At 32.5% G+C, this 13855-nt stretch overlaps 2 protein-coding genes across 2 annotated transcripts; one reads left to right on the top strand and one right to left on the bottom strand.

Annotated features, from left to right (window-relative positions):
* The first annotated feature begins 209 nt into the window (after positions 1 to 209).
* Positions 210 to 2838, top strand: LOC143620476 (transcription termination factor MTERF9, chloroplastic-like). Its single transcript, XM_077092169.1, has 5 exons — positions 210 to 470; positions 569 to 653; positions 741 to 808; positions 891 to 1580; positions 2442 to 2838. The coding sequence occupies exons 1-5, from the start codon at positions 210 to 212 to the stop codon at positions 2754 to 2756; spliced, it is 1419 nt and encodes a 472-aa protein (XP_076948284.1). The 3' UTR covers positions 2757 to 2838.
* Positions 2839 to 6446: 3608 nt separating this feature from the next.
* On the bottom strand, positions 6447 to 13202 carry LOC143620431 (zinc finger CCCH domain-containing protein 18-like). Its single transcript, XM_077092136.1, has 8 exons — positions 13107 to 13202; positions 8727 to 9510; positions 8457 to 8630; positions 7415 to 7594; positions 7253 to 7329; positions 7020 to 7163; positions 6875 to 6932; positions 6447 to 6777 (listed from the first exon to the last, which is right to left on the bottom strand). Exons 2-8 carry the CDS (start codon positions 9500 to 9502, stop codon positions 6702 to 6704), a joined length of 1485 nt encoding a protein of 494 aa, XP_076948251.1. The 5' UTR covers positions 9503 to 9510; positions 13107 to 13202; the 3' UTR covers positions 6447 to 6701.
* Positions 13203 to 13855: the final 653 nt, after the last annotated feature.

Here is a 13855-nt window from a genome sequence, read left to right as displayed (position 1 = left end):
CTCCGTACGCATATCAATAAGCGAAGCTTACACGAATCGTATAACGTTATTCACACAGCATGGTGTTTATAACAAGTCAAAATTAGGTTTGACCAATGTGGGTTTAAACAAGTGAATATGTGATTGAAGAGACGACAGCAAGCCAGCCAACATGATTCCACCAGATACTCCCTTACAACAAACTGTTTAGGGTTTTACCTTATCCATCAATGGCACTTTCCTCCGTTGTTCATTCTCTCTTCTTCCCAATCAGAATCTACTACACACATGATGGATTCTATAGCAGCAGGTTCTCTGTATCGTCATCGCATTCAAACCCCAAAATCCTCAAGTCCAATCGCAGGTCTAGGTTCGGCCACAGGCTCTCACCTTACGATAACGAACACGAAGAAGAAGCAGCTGTTGATGATTGGCTCTCTGATGTGAGTTGGGGTTTATCAATGGCAATTTTAGACTGTCAAATTCACATGGTTTTACTTGTGTAATTGCGAACAATTTTAAGATATATTAGAATAACTTCGGTGTCAACACTATCTTCTTTGACTTTTGTTTTTTTATGTTTATACAGGATCCAGGACCAGGTTTTGATGATGACGACGATGATAAACGCAACCGCAGGTCACAAACTACAATCAATGGCAATATCAATAGAAGTAATTTAAAAAACTATTAAGAATTTAATACTATCTATCTTGTTACAATATACTATTTATGTTTGCTATATTGAATTGAATCTTTAGGTAGCATGTACTCGAGAACGGGTAGAAAACAAAAGATCAATGGAAATAGAAACGGCAAGTTAGATAAGGTTGGTTTTTACTGATCTTTTGTTGCACGGTGTATTTATGTTTAGTATAAAAAAGTTGTTTAATTTATCAAGTTACCAACAGGAAACAGGGAAATCTTCGAAGAACAAATATAGGCGTTTACAAGACGAAATAGACGTCGATGAAAAATGGTTTCCATTGCTTGACTACCTCACGACATTCGGCCTTAAAGATTCCCACTTTATACAAATGTACTCACGACACATGCCATCACTTCAAATAAACGTTACCGCTGCAAAAGAAAGACTCGATTACTTAATGAGTGTCGGTGTGAAAACGAAAGATATAAAAAAAATACTCTTGAGACAACCACAAATCTTACAATACACGGTTGAAAGCAATCTCAAATCCCACGTGGCGTTTTTGGTCAGTTTGGGCATTCAAGATTCAAGAATTGGGCAGATAATAACTGCTACGCCGTCTATATTCTCATATAGTGTTGAAAACTCGTTAAAGCCTACGGTTAGGTATTTAGTTGAAGAAGTTGGTATTAAACGGAGCGATTTGAGTAAAGTTGTGCAGTTGAGCCCGCAAATTTTGGTTCAACGGATTGATAATTCTTGGAATGCGCGCTATAGATTTCTTTCCAAAGAACTTGGAGCACCGAGGGACAGCATTGTAAAAATGGTCACAAAACATCCTCAACTTCTTCATTATAGTATTGAAGACGGTTTATTACCAAGAATTAATTTTCTAAGAAGTATTGGTATGCATAATTCGGATATATTGAAAGTGTCCACTAGCCTCGCACAGGTGTGATTTTGTTTTTTTTTAATTAATATAAGGATTAGTGTTTGTTTTTGTACTCGTTACTATTGGTCAAAGAGGTAAATCTACAAATATAGCCTGTAAACAAACCAAATGTTCTGTGAACCATTTGGCAGGGAGTTCGTTTATGTAATAAATGAACGAACATGAACAAAAAATTTTGTCCGTCTAGTTAAACGAACAGACATGTACGCCACTTGAGTTTGTTCGTTCATTTAAATTCGTTTGTGTTTGTTCGTTTACATTCATTTATGTTCGTTAGTTTAGCTTGTTTAAGTTATTTCATTTACATTTGTTAATATATTCATTTGAATGACTATGTTTAATGTCAGACCAGATTTGTGCATTTAATTAAACAAAACATTAACCAAAAAGTTTTGTTCATTAGTTAAACGAACGAACCCATCTTGTTTGTTCATTTATGTTCGCAAAGGTTCGTTTACAATCATTCATTTAAATTCTTTTATGTTTCTTAGTTTACGTTTGTTTTAAGTTAGTTCATTTACGTTGTTAGTATATTCATTAAAAAACTTTTGGCCCGTTAGTACTTGGTCTGTTTTTAATAACTTTTTAAGGCCATCACATTGTTTTTCACATTACTTTTAACTAGTTTTAGATTAGTTATGTTTGTTCATTTACGTGCGTGAACCATTTGTTTATACAGTTAACAAACAAACATAAACGAACAAGAACACAAACATACAAGAAATCTCGTTTCGTTTACTTGTTCATGTTCGATCATTTGTTCGGTAAAGTCAAACGAAAGAATACAAACGTGTTCCGTTCGTGTTCATTTGGTTTCGTTTATATTACTTTTTATTCTAATGTGTTTAGGCAAATACGCAGGTGTTTTCACTTTCTCTCGAGGGAAACTTGAAGCCAAAATACTTATATTTGGTCAACGAACTTCAAAACGAGGTCAAATCTTTGACCAAATACCCAACATACCTAAGCTTATCCCTGGACCAGAGAATCCGTCCCCGCCATAAATTCTTGGTCGCGTTAAAAAAAGCCCCCAATGGACCGTTTCCTTTGAGTTCATTCGTTCCAAATGATGAAAGTTTTTGTCAACAGTGGGCGGGAACTAGTTTAGATAAATATTTAGCTTTCCGCCAAAGGTTGTTACTCAAAGATTTAGCAAAAAAGTATGAAAGACCGTGACCCGTGCTTTTCCCACCAAAAATTTTGATACTTTATTCTCAGTAGAGTATAGCTTATGTGTTATCGAATAGCACTTTGGTAAATGGTAATTGATCTTATATATATATATATATATATATATATATTTTATGTGGAATTTTATTTAGTTTTTTTGTACGGTTTTGTGATCCTGTTTTACTGTTGATGCAGGTAGTGATATGTTTTTGTTAAATAGGTTTGAGTTAAGTTGTAGCTCGTGTTAATCAATTAGTGATGAACCAAGATTGCTGTCAAAATGACGCTTTTAAGGTCAGTAGTTAGTATGTCTTTTTATATTTTGATACTTGAATGTGTAAAAATGTAATTAAACTAAGTAAAAGGTTTTCTTTTTACATAAAATATCAACATTCATTTTCATTTTGATACATGTGTTGTAAATTGATTGTAATTAAGTGGTTAACGGGTTGGTGGGTTGTGGTAAATGGGTTAAAGGGGTCGTAAACAGGTTGGGGCGTCGACTTATTTAATTAAACATATCAACCTAAGTGTGACCCATTTATACGAGTTACATGTTCTAACATGTCAACCCGAACACGTCCTGTTTATTAAAAGGGTTAGATCCCCTGCATATTTTGATCATGATCTTTATGTTGGAAATACTTTCATTGATTTTTATAACAAAGAAACCTTTTGAAAAATACTAAATATACAATTTTCAAGAAATGATTTTTTTAACATGAAATCTTTTCTAATTCAGCCCTGTGAGACATTGGAAATCTTTTACCAAAGGAATACTGGTACTAGCCCAGGTGTGATTATTTGTATACGTATGAACTCGCAAACTATGTGTTATAATTCATTATTATTTGTTAATCTTGAAGTCATGAGATGCAAGTAGAAAGATATAGATAGGATTGTTAATGGGGCATTCATATAGTTTTCTGGTTTTGATACGTAATGTTAAGCTATATATGTATGAAAACAATTCTTTATTCTCATCTTTATTTTGTGGGCCTTTTAAAAAATACAAATTGTATTAAACATGGTATTTTTGTGAGGTTTATATGTTTATGATTTTGAATGGTGTGTATATTATGAAAAAAATGGCTATTGGTAGGATGAAGAGCCACACCTTAGTTGTATGGAATGTAATGGTGGTCCATTCCTTCCTCCTGTGTCATTAATTGACCTTTTTTTCATAAGTTTTTCAAATTAGTTTTGGTGAGAATTCATGGATTCTTGAAAGGTTGAATCCAGACAATTTTAATTGATACACATAAAACTGTCAAAAGCAGTTTTATGATGAATCAGGTTCCTTATGGTGGTAAAAAAAACCATGATGGAATACCTAAATTTTCAGGTTTTGGCTATGAGACCACTTTTAGAAATTTTCATGAGTTTTGGACGCGTATAGGATTAGGTGATACCTAATCTATTACTTGAAACTATTTACCCGAGTATATTAATGTTCACTATAATCTTAGAAAATAGTTAAATTTTTAAGTGAGTTTAAGATAGAGTGATGAGAGTTACTGAAGCAATCAAATGGTCTTCAAAACCCCAAGGTTTCTTGAAAAATAAAATTTATAAACAATCAACCAACGAAACCAACAATTCTCTAGGTGTTTAGAGTCTGATTTTCACTTGCGAAAGTAGCTTTTGAATGCAATAAAAGCAATCAGAGCTTCGAGGATGACAGAGCTAACCTTAGAGAGAACAAAGAAAACAGATAATTAAAGATAATCCAATAATTCAAATGTAGATTTTAAACAATAAATGATAAAAGCAATCTACAAATTAAAACTTGTAGATAATCCGTGCTTCCACGTCATCAGGTAATAAGCATCACAACGGTCAATTCTAATCACATAAAACCGACAGTTCCATCCTCTAATTGCCAATCGACTGGTTGTTTTAAAACGAGCCTGGCATGTACAAGATATATTGGTTTGATTTGCATACCACTATACCGGTTTGTTTTTTAAAACATTATTACAAAGGGTGCTTTTCCCTTTTTTGTTTGTTTATTTGAATAGTTATAATAACAATAAAATGATTAAAACTAATAGAAACAACAATGTAACACGAACGATATATATTATATACAGTAAATTAAGGAAACTTTGGAATGTTCATTTTGATCCCTCTGTGACTGCGGCACTCATTAACCAAGACAGTCAAACTCATTTCTCTAATTTCTCATACACCAATGTCTCTCTTAAATTTGTAACCATAATTATTAAATAATTATATTATTAACAAAGTGCCACATGGGTTAAATAAATTAATAAGCACGATATTTTATTGTATCAAACACTACATAAATTGTTATTTTGTGTTGTAGAATTCAAAATTTATTTTCTAAAGTATTAATTGTTTTAGCACATACATTATAAGGGATCATAATGCTAGAAGCAGTACCTATGATACCGGTTTAGCTCATAATGTTTTTAACACAATTTTTTTTTTATCTCATATAACGATTTTTTTCTTAAAATAGTAGGTTTAATATAAAAAAAATGGTTTTTAGGTACTTGATAATGAAGCAAATAGTATTTAGGTGTCCAGCCATCTCAGATGGCTGGATTGAATTCCTCTCTCCTGGTGGCAATCCACGTAAGCAACAACGTGTAAATACATGGTGACTGGATCAGCCATCTGAGATGTCTAGATCCAACTTTATTCCTTTGTCACCTGGCAGCACAAGATGAGACCAGCCATTTGAGATAGCTGGTTTGAACTTATATTTCCAATCATAGCAAGTCACGAGTGTACTATTTTTTAAGTTGACAACATGATTTGCATGGACTGCTGTTCAACCCCGAACACAACCCAGGTGAACCGTTTCCCTATCGTACAGTCCATATCCCGCTCGAGAAAATTTTGATGATTAACTAGAAGTTAGCCCGGAATGATTTGTTCTATCTCTTGCTTAGTGTCGACTATGAATGGAACGCTGGTCAAGGGAAAATCGAGCTTCAGTTTGGTCAACACCGCCACACGTAGTACAGTTAATTATTTTGCATGCATTTAGACGCATGGTTTGTTTAAGTACTATAATTGGCTTTTAATGAATTGGTTAAATTAATTAATTTTATATGATAGGTTATTATTATTTTTGAAAATGTGTTGGGGATGTGTGAACATGGACATTGTTAAATTAATATTCACACTTTTATAACAATGGGAAGTTTAGTAATAAAGTAGTAATGGATGGGTTGATCTCTAAGGTGTTTGGAAATAGATTAAAAGTAGTAATTGGAGGGTTGATCTTGGAACAACAGTCCACGTTTTAGCCCAAAGAAGTAATCTAGGATTGGATATGTAATTTCAAACCAGCTATTTCAAATGGTTGGTCTCATCTTGTAATACCATGTGATAAAGGGAATAAAATTGGATCTTATCATCTCAGAGGACTAATCCAGTCACTATTTATTTACACATTATTGCTTATGCCACTAGGAGAGATGAATCCAATCCAGCCATCTCAGATGGCTGGACACCTAAATACCATTTGTTTTATTATCAGATACCTAAAAACCATTTTTTTTATATTAAGCCTACTATTTTAATCTATTTTAAGAAAATAATCCGCATATAACAGTATCTTACAAAAATGATGTCAAAACCAGAATCTTATATATAATTAAGGGATAAAAATTCCATACATAAAATATTAAGGAATTAAATGCATCTATATTAGTAGTTCTTTTTTGTGCTTAATATTTATCTACCAATGAAGTTAGAATTAATAGAAACACAATTCAATTTCATCCAATCTTCTTCAAGACTTCATGTAACCAACCAACACTATCCTTTGTGCATTGATTGCCAAAAATCAAAACTATAAAACCCTCCTTACACTTTCTATTTAGTCTTTTCTTTTTTTCATTTCCTTCTTCCATTCTCTCTGTTATTATTTACCTCCCACTTAATCACTCTAAAAGCTTTGCTTTTATTGCTACTTCAACACATTAGCTTGTTAGAACCTTTGTTGCACGCGAAAGGGCTATCCGGAAGACTCAAACCTTGACTGCTTTCGCTACACAAAGAAAGCAGGCCAAATTACTTTAAATATTTCATTATAAACAACAATTAAGACAAAAGTAGCATACTGACAGTAAGATAAAAGATCATACTTCTCTTGATCATTGTAACTGATCCCTTCTTGAAACTTGGAGTCATCACGGGCTTGATCTAGATGATAAAAGAATTTTTTTAAGGAAATAAACACGCAAAACTAAATAAAAACGATGAGTAATAATAAAATCGTTGTTCACTTACCTTGGTTTTGATCATCATATGTGTAGTCAACAAATGGAGGTCCTTGCGCCAGGGGTAGTTGTGAAAGGCGCATCATCTCTAGTTGTGCCGCTACTTCATGTTCTTCTACCACTTGTCTTCCAAACAATCTAGAATGCTCTATCCCTAAAACCGCGTATATCCCCAAAAGGATAAAATCAGCATTTAGCTATATTATGCAAAATATTAGAAACTTTAAAGATAGAAGGCCTTACTAGCTTGAATATCATGATCCATATCCACATGGTGTGAATGGTAACACATTGGAGCCTCAAACTTCTCTAAGTGTTTTCTAGATAACAATTAAATAAACAAAGTTATATTTACATTTAAAGTTAAAGAAGAACAATTGAAACTTTATAAGGTGTAACAGTTACCTGTCAAATAGTTTCAGTTTTTCTCTGTACGGTTTTACAAGAACACGGGCCCCACATACATAATGCGGGTTCCCTTTTGATAAAACCATTTGCACCGTTTCAGATTTATGAAATGTTACAAATCCAAACATCCGTTTTTGTTGGCAAGGAATTCTCACATCATTAACCGGGCCAAAGTTACTACAAATACAACCACGAAAAAAGTTAAATAAAAACCGTTAAAGTTTAACCCTCGCATGGGCAAAAGTGAAATTGCACTAATTTTGACGTTATTTTACTAATCTCGTGAAAATAACGTTAAAAGTGGCGGAAGGTTAATCAGGCATCATATGGTGGCGTTGATAGCCGAAAGACAAGGGTACACGCACCAATCGGTCGGTGTCCCGGTGGTTGAGTGTTATGTGCCTTATGTCCAAGGCTTGATGCAAAACTACTATCGAGCCGGGGGTCTCACCGGAAGCAGCCTCTCTATTCCTACGGGGTAGAGGTAAGGCTGTCTACATCTTACTCTCCTCAGACCCTACTATAGCTTTGCTATTAGTGAGATTTACTGAGTACGATGATGATGAAAAACCGTTAAAGTTTCATCTCTAATGGGTCAAAGTCAAAGTGCCAAACAGTTTCGAAGTCTCCAAAGGTGAGTTTTTAATGCATAGAGCCTCTAAAATATATATTTTTCAAAATATTAGGCTATTATTGAAATAACATACTTTTGTAATCAATACTTAATAGAATGGTTATTTATTTCGTCTCTAAGGGGTCAACCACAAAAAAGAATTAGCTTAGTCAAATAGATAAACAGTCTTTTAAGGTGTACTTTTTAATACACAAAGCCTCTTGAATATTACTTTTCAAAATTTTAGATTATTATTGAAACGATATAAATTTTTAATCATGCTTGACACAATGATTCTTTATAAAAATTTAATTATTGGAAAAAATATTGTTTCGGGTCGACCTAACTCACCCATTTGACCCACTATTCACTCACCAAACCAGTTTGACCTGCCCATTTTTTTCACCTCAATATACAAGTTCTTACCTAAAGTAATTGGCAACGTCATCTTCGGTAAACGTGCTTTCGGCTGGAAAAGTCAAATAAATTTGCTTTGACCCGCTAACAATCGGGCCTGGGTTCGGAAAACCACGGTCATAACGGTTTTCCATGTATCTTGATACATCATCAGCCAAAACTACTGAATGTTGACCATGAGGTCTGCAACTTAAAAAAACACAAATTTCACTCAAAATAATAATAAATCACAAAAGTATAATAGATTAACAAAATAAAGATTCAACTATTCAAGCAGACCTGTCAATAAGCCGAATACTATTCTTCAAACGCGCAAGAAGCTTGGTCAAACTATAACCTGCCTTACCATGCCTTTGACTTTCTGTCAAATACCCTTCAGCTTGCAAAGTCCTACCATATTTTTCATAATAAATCATAGGCAAATAAGCAATTGATATTGGATTACCCCTTCTTGATTTCAAGATTTCAGTTATTTCAAGCTCGAGTCTTTCAAGTGACCCGGGCGAAAACGCAGCTTGATCATCATGAAACTCAGTCGAATTATAGTCAAACGTTGACTTTTCATGAAAGAATTTACAATTACTGCCATGTTTACAGTACCCTTTACTGAAATAATGGCAAATCTTTAACGGGAACCCGTCTTTTCGTCCTCTGACACTAAAATTGCCATCTGGGGAGTAACAATTTTCTGAAAAATTCGTGATTTCTCGGTTAAAAGAGTCAAATTCATCGGTCAAACCTATGAAATGATTTTGAGTTTGATAGTGTGATGAAATTGTGGGTGAAAAGAGGGTATGGGGATGGAAAACGGGCCCGGGTTGAAGTGTTGGTGAAATAGGGGGCAAAGGGACAGGCTTTGGGTCTAAATTTAGATCGGTTTTGGCTTTTTGTATTGTGTTTTGAATTAGATTATCCGGGCCAAAGGCGAGTCGGATCATTTCTCTGTCAGCATTGTCTGATAAGTATATGTAACCAATTACTTTACGGGTGTTAGTTTCTGATTCGGTTTCTAGTATTCTGTTGTATACAATTTTTGCGGCCTCAAAAGCTTCCATTTTGACACCTGCCCAATGTAGCAGTTAATCATATTAATAATTTATAATCATCTATACTATTTAATAAATAAACATTTTTTTATGCCACGTGTCATGCTGTTAGCCTCTTCTTGCTCTTAATATCCCGCCTCCCACCAAGATCCTTTTACCCGACAAGATCCGAAAAATTAAATTCATCATGCTACCTAAGCTTTCATTCCCCAAATTCAAAATCACCGGCGACCAGTCCAAAACTTCCAATTTCATCTTCATCGCCGTCAAACTATGTGTCCCCCCCGTCGGTGACGTTGTATGTTACTAATGGCGTTCTTCGATTCTTATCATATCAGAAACCCTCTCTCAATCCATCTCCAGGTCATCCTCATCCGATTTTGAGGTGATTTACGGTAAGATTCATCTGAAATTTATATCTTTCATTCGTTTCTTATTCCTCGCTTTCTTTTCGTGAACATTCCTCTGATTCTACTCTGCTGATTGTGATATTGTTAGGGTTTCTGGGTTTTATTCTTTTACGATGATATTGATTATAGCATACACAATAGTGCTTTGAATCATAACAAAATTTAATTCTTTGAACAACAACCTTTTATTTTCCTCCCCTTTTGCCTCTAATAATAAAAAATTTTTATTGTCATGTAGAAACTATATATTGTAATCAAACTAATCGAATATGTTTTTTTTTAATTAGTTGTTCAAAAAAAATTATTAATTACTTTGATTACAATATATACTTTATACATAATAAAATTTTGAGTATCACAGTCTACTTTCAAATTTTTGTTGTGTTCCTAACCTCTATTCTTGATTACTATATATTTGTACTAATAATACTACATTCATATACTGTTATACACTTTTGATACTAAAGTATATAATATTAATACATTAAACACGGAATTAATACATATATTTGAGTGATACTGTTGCAGAGGTTCTTTTAAATAAATTTAGGACTTAGGATTCAAGGAATTAGATAAGGTAGTCTCCAAAATTCTTGATTTGAGTGCTACATGTATAATGGAACAATTAAAGCTTATGGTCATTCATTAAAAATTGATTTGAACTTGAATATGGATATAGAAAATGATGATCAACAAAGCAACTTGAATGACAACATGAGTTTCTAAATATTAATTTGGTTTAAAATGATGATATGTTTCATAGAGATTTGAGCAATAATGTCATTGGAGGTTGCATTCCAATATCTTTCCCTGTTATCATCACAAATATATAAGATTTTAGAATTGTGTTGTCTTGCAGATAATAACTATACTAAAAGCTTACTCATACTTTATCATCTTTAAAACAATTATTTGCCTTGCAAGTTTTATCCATTATTCATTTGCTTAGATTGTTTCCTGAGGATGCTAAACGGGTTGTCTTGTGGGTTGGCGCATAAAACTCAAAGGCGAACTCGTATAAGATTCCTGTTGTAAATTTTCACCCTTACTATGTCGGGCCATTCACTTATTATCAATTCAATTGTGGTACTATTTAAAACTGGTCAAATTAAAAAAGTTGGTTAAAAGGGTTAGATCAGTTTGCAGTTTGAAACTCACACAAGTTTTGTTTATAGATTTTAGATTATTTATTGCAATCCAAGCAATTTTCAAATATATATATTCTTTTTAAATTTTAATTTTTAAATTACAGAGATATTTCCTGTAACAGTTTGAGTGGAAAATGACCTTCCTCAATCCTCTATAGTGATTGATTCCTGTAACAGCTTAACTACCTTGTGAATAATCATCTTATCAACAATAATCATTCATGATATTTGTAGAGATTAGTGACATTTAAATGCGTCAAATTAACTTCAGGTCAAACAAACAACTTTTTGCACGGGTCAGGCGGACTTTGCTCAAAATGTTTTTTTTTTGTCAGCAACATTATAAATAATTTGTATGTCAAATATGTGACCTGCACGTTCTTTATTGTATACGTCATCGAGTTATGCTTATGCTTAAAGAAGGGTACATAAGTAATCTTCAGTTTTGTTACATCTGGTTTGAAAATGATTTATTAGATCCTTAAAAAATGAGTATTTGATTTAAGCATTGAATTCTGATACAACCTCATATGATTAAATGTTGTCATATCAAACTGATCGGAAATAGCTTTTAACCTTCATTAGTCCTATCGCATCCTCTTAAGTTGTGTTAAAGCATTACGCTCATTGCCTTTATGCTCTAACTTTGTGAATGTTTCTGAACAATCAATGTCCAACTAATAATTTTAAAATACGATACCATGAGAGACATATAGGAGATTTTGCAATGGTGGGTTTGTACACCTGCCATAAAATGGTGAAGTGTAATAAGTGTGTCAACTTTAAATGTAAGACAAATAAACGTGTTACACTAATTTGAAATTTTGGGTTTTATGATAATTTTAATGATTATATTAATTATTATACCTGCTATAAATTGGTCAAGTATAGATGGAGGAATCATCACAAGAACTATATATGCAGACGCGGGTATGGCACGTCAATAACTATTTTTTTAATGAATTTTAGATTGTTGTATTGGTGATTCATGATTTTGCATCAATATGATTTATGGTATGCTTGTAGACTATTTGATGCTTGAGCTTCATACAAACCAAGATGCCTGTTAGAACTACAATTTCATGTTCCTCATTCTATTAATCATGGTATTTCCTTTTTGTTTGATTAATCTTGGGAGTTGAGAGTTGGGACGTGTTATTTTTCTATAACTTGACTGAGTAGAATTACTTCTAATATAAGATACACATAGTAAAGTTACAAATAAGAAATCTAATGTTAGTATACAACAAATCTTTAGAGATTTATATTTGTTTATAGGTTTGTGGATTATAGATGTATTTATTTTTGCCCTTATTTAATGTAATGCGTGATTTTCTTTATTATTTTTTATAAAATTATTATTTATATAATTTAAATGATTCAACCCGTGTAGTACACGGGTAACTAACCTAGTTAATAATACAGAAAACCAATGTGAGAAATTGTTCAAAAATGAATTTTATCCAATTCAGGAATGAATAACAGTTTAATCATATCAATAATTTGTAATCATTAACATACATAAACTTACAGAAAAACCCATATGAGAACTTATTCAATTATGTATACCGGAGAAAAGAAGGGTTTCATTATACAAATAAAACATAATCAGTAACATGCATAAACATACAAAAAATAAATAAAATAAAATAATAATAATAATAATATGAGAAATTATTCAAAAATGTATTTTAATTCATTTGTAATTTTATTCAATTAAGGAAGCATACAGAGAAAACCCTAAATTAGCATGTGCATATGAATCAAATAAACAATTACATATGAATTGAACATAAAATCTTGATTCTTACACCAAAACAAAACAAAACCAAGAGAAATTAAAGGGTTATCTTTATAAATTATCTAAATTCAAAACTTCATGAAACCCTTGTGTCTATGGTGATAATTTTCAAGATTTCTTTAAACAATTCTTGAAAAACAGATCAAGATTGCATTGTTAACCAAACCCATATGTTAAAATCATGCAACAAATCATACAAAATAACATATACACATAAACATATATCTGTATGTATATATACCATTCAAACTTACCCAAGAACAGAATCTTGAAAAATGAGTATTTTTTCAGAATCAAATGCAGAAGACCACCATTGTTGTCATCATTACCCTTCTTCTTTCAAATCTTTCTTTTTGCAATTATCTTCAATAAAAACAAAACTGCAAGACAAAAGGCAAAAATGTTGTGTGTTTGAACAAGTGTGTGAAAAAACACACAGTTACAAGAAGGACATCTTTATTTTCTTTTCTAGTAAAAGAAGTGCAGTTAAAAACACACAGAGGGTAGGGTGAGTGAGTGTGTGTGAGAATGGTGGTGTGGTGGTGGTGTTTTGAAATGCCCCCACAATTTTGTTTTTGCTACACAGCCCACTACAGCTGGGAGACGTGCACGTTCTATTTACCTTTTTGCCCTTTTTATTTTTCAATTATTTATCCCTTTTTTAAAATTTAAATAAAACCCAATTGACATTGTAGTTAATTAAATTAAGTGAGGGTGGATAAAGATTCCGCTAATTAATAATTGGACTATCCACTAAATCACATCATGTAATGTTATATAATAAAATAGTGGACTCTTAAAATATGTTTATGAATAGCTATTCAAGTGTCGAATGTGTATGTTGCATATTAAAAACGAGTAAGAGATATGATATTACATGTGAAAAGTTTACTAGCATGACACCAGTTTAATATGCATATATCCGTCCCTAAATATAGAGTTATAAAAGAGCTATGGATGTTTAACTTGAGAAAATATTTGTTGTTATAAAATGCCAAATGTT

Source organism: Bidens hawaiensis, unplaced genomic scaffold (assembly GCF_021521415.1).
Source record: "Bidens hawaiensis isolate Kalapana, Puna unplaced genomic scaffold, B.hawaiensis_p1.1 tig00002572_1, whole genome shotgun sequence".
In the NCBI taxonomy this organism is placed as follows: Eukaryota; Viridiplantae; Streptophyta; class Magnoliopsida; order Asterales; family Asteraceae; genus Bidens; species Bidens hawaiensis.
This window is presented reverse-complemented; position numbering and strand designations above follow the sequence as displayed.

Bases quoted from the DNA above. Each gene is read 5' to 3' on its own strand.
- LOC143620476 (XM_077092169.1), top strand. From the start codon at position 210: ATGGCACTTTCCTCCGTTGTTCATTCTCTCTTCTTCCCAATCAGAATC. The intron at 654-740 runs GTAATTTAAAAA...TTGAATCTTTAG, and splicing joins CAATGGCAATATCAATAGAA to GTAGCATGTACTCGAGAACG. The intron at 1,581-2,441 runs GTGTGATTTTGT...GCAAATACGCAG, and splicing joins TGTCCACTAGCCTCGCACAG to GTGTTTTCACTTTCTCTCGA.
- LOC143620431 (XM_077092136.1), bottom strand. From the start codon at position 9,502: ATGGAAGCTTTTGAGGCCGCAAAAATTGTATACAACAGAATACTAGAA. The intron at 7,330-7,414 runs GTAACTGTTACA...ATTGTTATCTAG, and splicing joins AAACTGAAACTATTTGACAG to AAAACACTTAGAGAAGTTTG. The intron at 6,778-6,874 runs GTATGATCTTTT...TTCTTTGTGTAG, and splicing joins AGTTACAATGATCAAGAGAA to CGAAAGCAGTCAAGGTTTGA.